This window comes from Dermochelys coriacea, chromosome 5 (assembly GCF_009764565.3).
Source record: "Dermochelys coriacea isolate rDerCor1 chromosome 5, rDerCor1.pri.v4, whole genome shotgun sequence".
Taxonomy (NCBI): Eukaryota; Metazoa; Chordata; order Testudines; family Dermochelyidae; genus Dermochelys; species Dermochelys coriacea.
The window spans coordinates 51,679,045-51,691,840 of record NC_050072.1 but is presented as its reverse complement, the minus strand read 5'-3'; the positions used below and the strand labels follow the sequence as shown (position 1 = coordinate 51,691,840).

The 12,796-nt window shown below is 41.0% G+C and overlaps 1 protein-coding gene across 1 annotated transcript in view; it reads left to right on the top strand.

Annotated features, from left to right (window-relative positions):
* The first annotated feature begins 393 nt into the window (after window positions 1-393).
* LOC119856387 (occludin-like) overlaps window positions 394-12,796 on the top strand; it is a 31,324-nt gene continuing 18,921 nt past the window's right edge. Inside the window, exons 1-4 of the mRNA XM_038403831.2 lie at window positions 394-633; window positions 6,244-6,336; window positions 6,958-7,612; window positions 10,502-10,663. Coding sequence (XP_038259759.1) covers window positions 6,287-6,336; window positions 6,958-7,612; window positions 10,502-10,663 — 867 coding nt within the window. The 5' untranslated portion in view covers window positions 394-633; window positions 6,244-6,286. The remainder of the gene's footprint in view (window positions 634-6,243; window positions 6,337-6,957; window positions 7,613-10,501; window positions 10,664-12,796) is intronic.

The window sequence follows — 12,796 nt, the reverse complement described above, 5'->3', positions numbered from 1 at the left end:
TGTTTCCTCTCAAATAATGATAGTAAATTTATCAATTATTTTGTCAGTTAATCTTTTCAGGCTCAGGATATCAACCAATTTTCTGTATGTATAAACTAATAAACCTTAGGTAGAGAATGCATAAATTCTAGACCAAATAGGTAGTGGTTTCCTAAAACCCCTCCAATATTTAAGCTGCCCGGGAGGGAGGAGGGGAAAGAGAGAAACAACCCTCCTGTTTAGACCCCTGCGTCCAGTTAGAATGTTTAAAATAAAGAAAACAAATAATCAGGCCAGTGATGAAATTAATTATTTTTCAACAGATCTAGTATTACTCTGTCAAGACCAACGCCGGAGGGGAAGAGACCAGCCAATGGGCGGCTCCCACCCCGCATTCCGGGCACGGCAGAGGAAGCGTTGGGCGGGTCCCCGGCTCCCACCCGCGGCGGGGAGGGCGGACTGGGGGATGATCGCTCCTGTCCTTTAGCCCCAGGTGTGCGGACAGGGCGCATGCACCGCGGCTGGGTGTGGCTGCGGCTGCGGCTGCTCGGCGGGGTGGGGAGATGCAGGCAGGCCGCGCCCCGTTGCACAGCAGAGAGGTTAAAGAGCGGCGTTATGGCGAGTCCAGCTGGTGCGTGGGTTGCTGGCATTAAGGTAAATGATCTCCTGGAGCTGAGTGCCTGCCCGGCTGACAAGGGGAAATGGAAGAGGGATGGGATGAGAGTAGAGTGTGTGTGTTTGCTAGCTAGCTAGTTAATAGTGTTGTTTGCTTTGTGTTGGGCGGGGGGAGGAGTCTCCTCCTCGCCCCCCACTCATCGACGCGGCAATGTAGGCGACTTCGGTTTCTCATTAAAAGTTTTTGTATAAATTTATACTTATGGCTTGTAATTTGAAATATCGAAATAAGACAAAAAGCTGATATTGCCAGTCTCTAGGGTACTAGTATGCGTTGTTCATTATTCTAGCCAGATCATGCGCAGATCTCATTTATTAAATGCTCAGTTGCATATTTAAACTGCGCTCTGTGTGAGTTGGGCGTTTTTTCCCTGCCACCCTGATGACTCTTTAGTTACATCTTTTGCAAGTTACGGTTCTGGTGCTCTTTTGGCACTTTAGAGACTCACAAATTTATTTGAGCATAAGCTTTTGTGAACTACAGCTGACTTCATCAGATGCATGTAGTGGAAAATACAGTGGGGAGATTTATATACATAGAGACCATGAAACAATGGGTGTTACCATACACACTGTAACGAGAGTGATCAGGTAAGGTGAGCTATTACCAGCAGAAGAGCGGGTGGGGGGGACCTTTGGTAGTGATAATCAAGGTGAGCCATTTCCGGCAGTTGATAAAAACTGAGGAACAGTAGGGGGGGCAGGATAAACACAGGGAAATAGTTTTACTTTGTGTAATGACCTATCCACTTCCAGTCTCTATTCAAGCCTAAATTAATTGTATCCAGTTTGCAAATTAATTCCAATTCAGCAGTCTTTCGCTGGAGTCTGTTTATGAAGTTTTTTTGTTGAGGTATTGCCACTTTTAGGTCTGTAATCAAGTGATCAGAGAGAATGACGTGTTCTCCAACTGGTTTTTGAATGTTATAATTCTTGACGGCTGATTTGTGTCCATTTATTTTTTTATGTAGAGACTGTCCAGTTTGACCAATGTACATGGCAGAGGAGCATTGCTGGCACATGATGGCATATATCACATTGGTAGATGGGCAGGTGAACAAGCCTCTGATAGTGTGGCTGATGTGATTAGGCCCTATGATGGTGTCCCCTGAATAGATATGTGGACAGAGTTGGCAACAGGCTTTGTTGCAAGGATAGGTTCCTGGGTTAGTGGTTCTGTTGTGTGGTGTGTGGTTGCTGGTGAGTATTTGCTTCGGGGCGGGGGCTGTCTCCCAAGATCTGTGAGAGTGATGGGTCGTCCTTCAGGATAGGTTGTAGATCCTTGATGATGCGTTGGAGAGGTTTGAGTTGGGGGCTGAAGGAGATGGCTAGTGGCGTTTTGTTATTTTCTTTCTCTGGCCTGTCCTGTAGTAGGTGACTTCTGGGTACTCTTCTGGCTCTGTCAGTCTGTTTCTTCACTTCAGCAGGTTGGTATTGTAGTTCTAAGAATGCTTGATAGAGATCTTGTAAGTGTTAGTCACTGTCCGAGGGGTTGGAGCAAATGCGGTTATATCGTAGAGCTTGGCTGTAGCCAATGGATCGTGTGGTGTGTTCTGGATGAAAGCTGGAGGGATGTAGGTAGGAATAGCGGTCAGTAGATTTCCGGTAAAGGGTGGTGTTTATGTGACCATCACTCGCTAGCACCGTAGTGTCCAGGAAGTGGATCTCTTGTGTGGACTGGTCCAGGCTGAGGTTGATGGTGGGATGGAAATTGTTGAAATCATGGTGGAATTCCTCAAGGGCTTCCTTTCAGTGGGTCCAGATGATGAAGATGTCATCAATGTAGCGCAAGTAGAGTCGGGGCTTTAGGGGACGAGAGCTGAGGAAGCATTGTTCTAAGCCAGCCATAAAAATATTGGCATATTGTGGGGCCATGCGGGTACCCATAGCAGTGCCGCTGATTTGAAGGCATACATTGTCCCCAAATGTGAAATAGTTATGGGTGAGGACAAAGTCACAAAGTTCAGCCATCAGGCTTGCCATGACATTATCGGAGATACTGTTCCTGATGGCTTGTAGTCCATCTTTGTGTGGAATGTTGGTGTAGAGGGCTTCTACCTCCATGGTGACCAGGATGGTGTTTTCAGGAAGATCACCGATGGATTGTAGTTTCCTCAGGAAGTCAGTGGTGTCTCAAAGATAGCTGGGAGTGCTGGTAGCGTAGGGCCTGAGGAGGGAGTCTACATAGCTGGATAATCCTGCTGTCAGGGTGCCAATGCCTGAGATGATGGGGCGTCCAAGATTTCCAGGTTTATGGATCTTGGGTAGCAGATAGAATACCCCAGATCAGGGTTCCTGGGGTGTGTCTTTGAGGATTTGTTCTTGTGCTTTTTCAGGGAGTTTCTTCAACAAATGCTGGTAACCCTCAGTGGGATCAGAGGGTAATGGCTTGTAGAAAGTGGTGTTGGAGAGCTGCCTAGCAGCCTCTTGTTCATATTCCGACCTAGTCATGATGACGACAGCACCTCCTTTGTCAGCCTTTTTGTTTATGATGTCAGAGTTGTTTCTGAGGCTGTGGATGGCTTTGTGTTCTGCACGGCTGAGGTTATGGGGCAAGTGATGCTGCTTTTCCACAATTTAGCCCAAGCATGTCAGCGGAAGCACTCTATGGAGAAGTCCAGTCGGTTGTTTCGACCTTCAGGAGGAGTTCACCCAGAATCCTTCTTTTTGTAGTCTTGGTAGGAAGCTCTCTGTGGGTTAGTATGTTGTTCAGAGGTGTGTTGGAAATATTCCTCGAGTCGGAGGCATCGAAAATAGGATTCTAGGTCACCACAGAACTGTATCATGTTCGTGGGGGTGGACGGAAAGAAGGAGAGGCCCTGAGATAGGACAGATTCTTCTGCTGGGCTAAGAGTATAGTTGGATAGATTAACAATATTGCTTGGTGGGTTAAGGGAACCACTGTTGTGGCCCCTTGTGGCATGTAGTAGTTTAGATAGCTTAGTGTCCTTTTTCTTTTGTAGAGAAGCAAAGTGTGTGTTGTAAATGGCTTGTCTAGTTTTTGAAAAGTCCAGCCATGAGGAAGTTTGCATGGAAGGCTGGTTTTTTTTATGAGTGTGTCCAGTTTTGAGAGCTCATTCTTAATCTTTCCCTGTTAGCTGTAGAGGATGTTGATCAGGTGGTTCCGCAGTTTCTTTGAGAGCGTGTGGCACAAGCTGTCGATATAGTCTGTGTGCAATGTAGATTGTAATGGATTTTTTTACCTTCAGTCCTTTTGGTATGAGGTCCATCTGTTTGCATTTGGAAAGGAAGATGTCTGTCTGTATCTGTATGAGTTATTTCATGAAGTTGATAGATTTCCACTTGATATGGCTAAATTCAGTGCCTTGCATAATGACAGGTTTCAGAGTAGCAGCCGTGTTAGTCTGTATCGGCCAAAAGAAAAGGAGTACTTGTGGCACCTTAGAGACTAACAAATTTATTTGAACATAAGCTTTCATGAGCTACAGCTCACTTCATCGGATGCATTCAGTGGAAAATACAGTGGGGAGAATTATATAAATAACAAACATGAAACAATGGGTGTTACCATACACACTGTAACCAAAGTGTCAGTAGGTCAACAATTTCCATCCCACCATCATCCGCCGCCTGGACCAGTCCACATAGGAGATCCACTTTCTGGACACTACGGCGCTAATAAGCAATGGTCACATAAACACCACCCTATACCAGAAACCTACTAACCGCTATTCCTACCTACATCTTTCCACACCACATGATCCATTGTCTACAGTCAAGCTCTACGATACAACCACATTTGCTCCAACCCCTCAGACAGAGACTAACACTTGCATGATCTCCATCAAGCATTCTTACATCTACAATATCCACCTCCTGAAGTGAAGAAACAGATTGAGAGAGCCAAAAGAGTACCCAAAAGTCACCTACTACAGGACAGGCCCAACTAAGAAAATAACAAAACGCCACTAGCCATCACCTTCAGCCTCCAACTATAACCTCTCCAATGCATCATCAAGGATCTACAACGTATCCTGAAGGACGACAATATCAGAGGCTCTTTCACCTGCACATCTACCAATGTGATGTATGCCATCATGTGCCAGCATTCCCCCGCTCTCCTGCTGATAATAGCTCACCTTAAGTGATCACTTTGGTTACAGTGTGTATGATAACACCCATTGTTTCATGTTCTCTGTGTATATAAATCTCTCCACTGTATTTTCCACTGAATGCATCTGATGAAGTGAGATGTAGCTCACAAAAGCTTATGCTCAAATAAATTTGTTAGTCTTCAAGGTGCCACAAGTACTCCTTTTCTCTAAAAAAGAGTAATACAGTGAGGGAAGAATCAGTCATATGATTTTAATACGTAGTGTCCACAGAAGTTGTAATACCACATCCTTTTGGGAGCTGTCAGTAAGTACATCCTGGGTGTCCTGTTCAAAGATGGGTCTTCTCTAACAAGTTGTTTCCTTAAGATCTTCTCCCTCAGGAGTGACCATTCCACCAGGGCGTTCAGTCTGTTATGAATGCTTTCTTCTCTGTAAAGAAATTTTTCAGTATGCACCAGAACACGTGCATTAAATTCTTCTTTGCATCTCAAAGAAACTCTGTATTATGCAGCAACTAATGTCTCTTATTCTTTCCTTTATCTTCACTGTAGTATCCCCTCAAGGCTGCACTGAAACACATTACCTTTTGGTTGAAATAGCTGTACTCCGCATAACTAAGTTTGTGAAATGTTTTGGTAATGTTTATTGAACTGATTTTCCTACCCCAGCAATTAATGAGGGCAGCCACTTCCGGGACTGAAATCATTATTGTTTCAAACCATAATTTTAAAAGGCTAATTTTAAAAAGAGCTCTTGGTACTCCACTCTACACATGATGACTCTAAAACCAAGAACCTCCACCATCAAAAACCGATTAGCTATATACAGTACTTGGTGTCAATGTGGGTGAGGTGGAGATAAAATTGTCACTCTCTTACATGCGTGAGTAATGCGTGAGAAAGTTTCCCAGCCAGTATTTCCAAGTCCTTTCTTTTGCCGTAGTTCATGGGCAATCTGATTGGAAAAAGGTCTTTTCTCACTCTTGTTTAGAAAAACATACAATTTATCCCCAAATGTTGAATTAATTTACTGCACTCTACCAATGGTCATCTGAAATGACGTACTGCTTTGCGTCAGTACGTAAACAAACTGGGTAAAGGCAAAACTAATGAACCTCTCCAAAAAAGAAAATTGTAGATGATCATGAAGAATTATCATGGGGTCACTACTTGAGAGAGCTAGCAAGCTGTTAAATAATTAGATATTTTTGGGAGAAATCATAGTGTTAAGATCAACCACTGTGTGTATATATAAGAAAAAAAAAAAAGATGAAGGAGTCTCTGGATGTTTTGGGGGAATAGAAGGAATTGTTTGTTTGCAGTTGGTGAATGGAAGACTCTAATTGTTGAAAGTCTTGAGAGAAAAAATAATGATTTGTCTTCTCATTATTATTTATTATTAGAGATTGAATAGCTAGCTGTACTACTTAATAGTAAGGTGATCATACTAGCTATTATGTCAATAAGCTGTTTAGATTGTTTTGTTACTAAGCTCGTCACTTTTTTTTTTCTAGTTACCAAAAATAAGTCTGAATTTAGCGGACCAGCACTTCAACTATGTCATCCAGACCTTTTGAGTGTCCTTCACCTTATCGACCAGATGAATAGTAAATATTCTCTTTTCTGCTTTGGTTATCAATTTAATTTACCCCAGATAAGCAGTGTACATAGTTGGAGTTCATATCTTTAACAGCTCATTTATACAACTGTTAACAGGAGCTGTGTCAACTATCATCAGGTTGCTGCTGTTGGACCGTACCTTGCTGCTTATTTAATGAAAAAGCAAATGTCTATCTAACACATGGGGCCATGTGTAGGATGTTCTAATAGCTTGTTTACCACTTTACAAGATGCTTTTACAGATCTAAGTGACAAAACTAATCAAACATAAAATTTAAACTGTCAATTAGGCTTTGCTAGGCTCAGTGTTGCAGCTATCTATGGGGTTTAGTCTCGCATGTGCCTAAATGCCTTTTGAAAATGAGATTTAGGCTTCTAAATCAATTAGGCATTGTTGAGTGCTATCATATCTAAATAACTTTGCAAATATGGGCCCTACTGTTTTGTATAATAAATACTGCACATTAAAACTGTTAAACATTCTCTCCAAGTTTTCCAGAGCACCTGTTATCGTATGAGTGTGTCATGCACTATGATTTTTTTTTGTACAATAGTTTTTCACAGATGGGTTAAAAACTTCAATTGATAATGTTTTCATCTTATTGCAGCAAACCTTCTCAGTGTGCACCAAGCAACATTACATATGCTGAGGAGATGTGCTCTCAACCAGCCTATTCCTACTACCCAGAGGATGAAGTGCAACACTTCTACAGAAGGACTTCCCCTCCAGGAATAGTAAAGATCATGTCAGTTCTCATTATAGTGATGTGTGTAGGCATCTTTGCTTGTGTTGCTTCCACGTTGCCTTGGGATCTAGAATTCTATGGAAGTTCCTCTTTGGGATCTGGTGTAGGATATCCTGGATATGGTGGTTTTGGAGGCAGTTATGGCGGAAATGGATATGGTGGAGCCTATGGCATTGGAGGAAATTACATTGAGCCCCGAGCTGCTAAAGGCTTCATACTTGCAATGTCAGCTTTTTGCATTATTGCTGGAATGGCGATTTTTATAACAAGTGTTACCAACTCAAGCATGTTTAGAACAAGAAGATATTATCTAATTGTGATAATAGTAAGTGCTATCCTTGGCTTCTTGGTATTCATCGCATCCATATTGTATGTAATGGCAGTAAACCCAGCTGCACAAGCTTCAGGATCTGTGTTCTACAGTCAACTTATTGCTCCGTGCAGCCGATCTTCTGCAAATATAGGAATCTTTGTGAATCAATACTTGTCTCACTACTGTGTGATAGAGCCTCAAGAGGTATGTATGCACTAATGTCTATGTGGTGGTTTTTTTTGTTTCTTTCCCTTGAGCTGACTAAATCGTACATCTAACAATTATGAGTACAAAACAATCATGTACAAAATCCATAGCTAATCTAGCTAAACTTTCTCTGCTCATTAAACCAATTCCTTCAAATTCTACCTTCCCACTGCACGGAGTGTTTCTAAAACAAATGAAGAGCCTGAAGAACTTTTAAATTCTTCCAGGAATATAGTAAATTCCATGAGTAGGGCCCTACTAAATTCATGGTCCATTTTGGTCAATTTCACAGTCATATGATTTAAAATATCATAAATTAATGATTTCAGCTATCTAAATCTGAAATTTCATGGTGTTGTAATTGTAGGGGTCCTGACCCAGAAAGGAGCAGTGGGGCGTTTGCAAGGTTATTGTGGGAGGGGCGGAGGGTTTGCAGTACTGCTACCCTTCCTTCTGTGCTGCCGTTGCTGGTGGCGGCGCTGCCTTCAGAGCTGAGCAGCTGGAGAGTGGCAGCTGCTGGCTGGGAACCCAGATCTGAAGGCAGAGCCACCGCCAGTAGCAGCACAGAAATAAGGATGGCATGGTATGGTATTGCCACCCTTACTTCTGCGCTGCTACTGTCGGGATGTTGCCTTTAGAGCTGGACACCCAGCTAACAACCACCGCTCTTTGGCCACCCACAGAAGTAAGGGTGGCAGTACCGCACTCCCGCTAAAATAACCTTGCGAACACCACCCCCCCCCCACACCGGAACTCCTTTTTGGGTCAGGACTCCCAATTTAAGAAGCGCTGGTCTCCCTCTGTGAAATCTGTATAGTATAGGTTAAAAGCACACACAAGACCAGATTTCATGGTCCATAATGCGTTTTTCATGGCTGTGAATTTCATAGGGCCACATCCATATTCATGGATAGAATTAAAATAAATACAAATAGTTTTTAGGAGGTCAAAATAGAGTCCTTTCCTTTTTAACTGGTGGAGACCTGTTAGCGTGCCAACCCTTTTTTCTCATTTTCCCATTGCCCCACCACATCTCTGCCCTGTCACAATAAAAGGAGCTAATTACTGTGGATGTTTTTATATGTGACTTTTCAGAGTAGCAGCCATGTTAGTCTGTATCCGCAAAAAGAAAAGGAGTACTTGTGGCATCTTAGAGACTAACACAAATTTATTTGAGCATAAGCTTACATGAGCTACAGTAGTGCACGGAAGCTTATTCTCAAATAAATGTTAGTCTCTAAGGTGCCACAAGTACTCTTTTCTTTATATATGATTGTGAGTCTTGTTTCTTTGTCAGTGTTTTTTAACCTAGTTTCTTGTATCAAATTTATCTGCACTAATTGCACCCATGCAAGAAAAAAGTCACTATGATAAGCCGTAACCACTTCCTGGTGTCCAATATGACCTGGTGTTGATACATTTAGTACCTTTTTAAATAAATCTTCAGCTACTGCAGTCACTCGTATGTTCGGGTAATGGAATTTTATAAAACACTAAATTTCAAAACCTATATTTGATGATTAAAAGAGCCTGAGATAAATACAACTCCTGCACTTGTGCACGGTAGGCCTTTTTTGAGAATGCCGCAGTTACCATATTATTGGCTAATCTCCACATTTCTAAAAAGTAGATTTAATTTTAATTAAATTTATGTACAGAAAAGATCTGAGCTGCTGAAGTTTTAAAGGCAGAATACTGTAGACTTCTGGACTCCTGTCCTAATTAGTGATCACAGTTTTCCCTGGCTCTTGTCTTCTCGTGTGTGTGTGTGTTTGTTTTTCCTAGATATAGGTAGAGAATGTTTTGAAACAAGTGTGTGCACTCTGTTTAAGGTCCCCAAAAAAGGAGAGGGTATTTTTAACTTGAGGTAAAATCTTAGTGAAGAGGTGGTTTGTAGTTTTCGCATAGGTTACCAAATCTAAGATTTAGGCTCCTCAGTAGGCTTTGACTCAACCTGCTTCAGGGGAAATCTAATCTGACCTGATACCTTGTATGAAAACTACAAACTGCCTTGCTTTCACTAGGGTTTTTACCTCAAATTAGTTAACTCCAGTTAAGAACACCTTTGCCTCCCCTTCTCTCCCCCCCCCCCCCCAGCAACTCAGCGAAGACAAGGCCTCAGGGTGATATCAGATGACCTATGTGAGTGAAAATTTACCTCTCAAGTCACTTTTAGTTACCATTCACTTTCTTCTTTATAAATCTAGTTTAAGTGAAATTCATATTTGGGATCAAGGGGGCCGTTGCTAAAGATCTAACGTCCTTGACTCCTATTCAATAAAGGTATTAAAGCTCTTAGTAAACATGCTTGAAACCTCCTGAAAGGTCCTTTCTGGTTTTACTGGGAGAAAAAACTTGTTTCCTAATGTTTCTGATTTAAAACTTAAAAAAAAAAAAGGCTAAAGTTTGAAAAATAAAAAAGCTCAATTTAAAAAAAAAAAAACCCTTTTCATGTCACCTTTGAGGAGTTATTTAAAAAAAAAAAAAAAAAGACTAGGTGGTGGTCCTGCAGCAGTTCTCTTCATGTTTCATACAGGCACAGCTGAAATCAGTGCAGGTGCCCGAGATCCATCCTTGGTATAAAAGTGTCGGGGGAGGAGTGTTTCCAGCAGGATTTACTCCTCTACTATTAAATAGCTTCAATTTGGTCTCCTCTGTATGCTCTAAAGCCCATTTATTGGTCTGGAAATAGGGGATGTTCATCTGATGGAAGACGTTGGAGTTTTAATTTGTATTAGGATGCTGATTTATGTGGAGGGGGAGGAAAGGGCAGCTGTTTGTGGATGTTTTTTGGAGGGGAGCACTGAACTGATTTTTGGCACCTTGAATGGATGGTTTTGTCTTTAACTCTAATAAATATCTGCTACAAATTTTTTTCTTTTTTAGGCTATTGCCATTGTGTTGGGATTCTTGGTAATTGTGGCTCTTGCCATAATCGTATACTTTGCTGTGAAGACCCGAAATCAGATGAATTATTATGGTAAAACGAACATTCTCTGGGATAAAGCAAAGGTTTATGAAAAAGATCCCCCCAATGTAGAAGAATGGGTAAGTTTTTCATATTGGATGCTTATTCTAAACAGGTACAAACCCTCAAATTTCTTCTCAATTTCAAGGTTTCTGTGCCCCAGATTTGACTCACCTCTATTATAAGTGACATGATTATGTAAAACTCTCTTTTAAAAAAACAAACAAACCCAACCCCATATCTTTAAAAATCTGGGGGGGGGGGAATATTACCAACAGCATAGTACTAAGAGCAACTCTACAATAACAAGTCAATTTGCACATGGAATAGAGCAAAAGCACTGTTAAACTAGGTGTTGGTTTTCAGCTTCTACAATGGGTTGTCTCCAACAGTAAAATTATTTGTAAAATAATTTACTATCATAATTTAATAAAATATTCAGGGCTTGTGTGTATTGCTATACTAAAATACTCTGTAAACAGATGGTCTGAGGTGATTAAATCCCTCTATACAGCGATACTAAGAATGTAATCGGAAGAGGAAGCACATAAAACTGCAACAGTACTTGAATGTAGTCTCCCAGTTAAATGCTCTGGAAACCTAGCAACTGGGCTGTGAGATGTTATCCAATTTTGAGAAACATCCTTATTAGCTTTTACTTGTAGCTGCTTTTCAAAAAGCCCAGATTGATTGTGTCATACCCAACACAAAATTTCAGGGGTACTTGATTCTTAATGCTTGTAACTGTGTGTTCACAGTATTCATTGTGTACCTCTATAAGTGTGTTTGACCTGTGTGATTCTACCTGTGCTCATTGGGTAAAGGTCATGAGCCAGGACTGTACTGGGAACTGCTATAAAGAATCATTTGAAGTAAATGTTTCGGTGAGACAGTTTCTGGGTGTGTCTTTTCAATCCTTGTTTACTTGTGTTTCAAGCTGGCAGAAAATTTCCTATATATTCCCTTATCTGTAAAACTTAAAACCCTGATTGACTATCTGTCTTGCTTGTTTTTTGTTTGTGTTTTGTTTTTTGTCAGTATAAAGAGGTGGTAGCCTCTCCACAGTTAAGGTTTCAGCTAGTTTCTGCTGCAAAGGTCTTTTAGTCTCCTTGGAATTTATGGCTTGGAAGATTGTTTTGGCCAGAAAACTGCCAGATATATTCCGAAAGTAAAGGATAATAAATTTATAAACAACTTGTTTGAATTACAGTTATGATTACATTTTAGAGACTTCTGCTCTTCTGTTTCTTTTGTCTTCTCCTCGTAGGTCTGTAATAGCTTGTTTTTACATCTTCACATTTTCTAGGTAGTTGAGTCTCCTTCAATTCATGTCCTGGCTTAAACTCATTTTTTCAGATAAACTTTTATTGTTTTGGGACCCAGTCCTGCTCTAAGTGGTGATGGTGGTAGTTCTTTGCCACTGCAGTGGAAGAATTGGATACTATGCATGTGAACATGTAGTCCTCTAATGGTTGGCAGTGTCTTAGAAATAATTAGGGTGGTGGTTTATTTTATTTATTTATTTATTTTGTCTGAATATGTTGGTCTCCTTTTAGTTTTAAAGAGTAGATGTTTGGTTTTGGATACCAGGCTAAGGTTCCAGTATTGGGCTGTTTTGGGGAACGTGGTGGTAGCCTCTTAATAGTTGCCACAATATTCATGATTATTTTGCAAATGGTGGGTTGTTTGTTTTATCAATCTTATCACTCCATACAAAACAACCCCCCCGCCCCCCCTCCCCAAAAAAACTCTTCATCTTAAGAAACTTCTAGGGTTAGGTCTTCTTGAGAACTACAACACTCTCTGAACATTTATATGAAACTAAGTGAGTAGTACTTACGGTGAAAAGATTTTTGTTTTGTGTGTGAAGTTTTTGCTAAGTGTCTTGCCTTTCAGAGACCCTCTCTGTCCGCCCAGAAAAGTCACATTATAGCATGAAATGAAACATAGGGAGCTCTGGAAATTGCTTCGTTAAAAGATTGTGTTCCTGATTTTGAAGAAATTGTCATTGATTGATTGAAAAATAATCATGCCTCACAGCCAATGAGACTGAGGAAGAAGAGAATATAGTGACCAAGACCATTTTTGCCTCTGACTTCCAAACTGAACAGGACTAACTTTCAAAAGTGAAGAATGATTGACAATTACCCCTTTTCTTTAGGTTCTGATAGTGCACCCATCGCTGTGGTACCTGGGTTCATTCCTCACCAAAA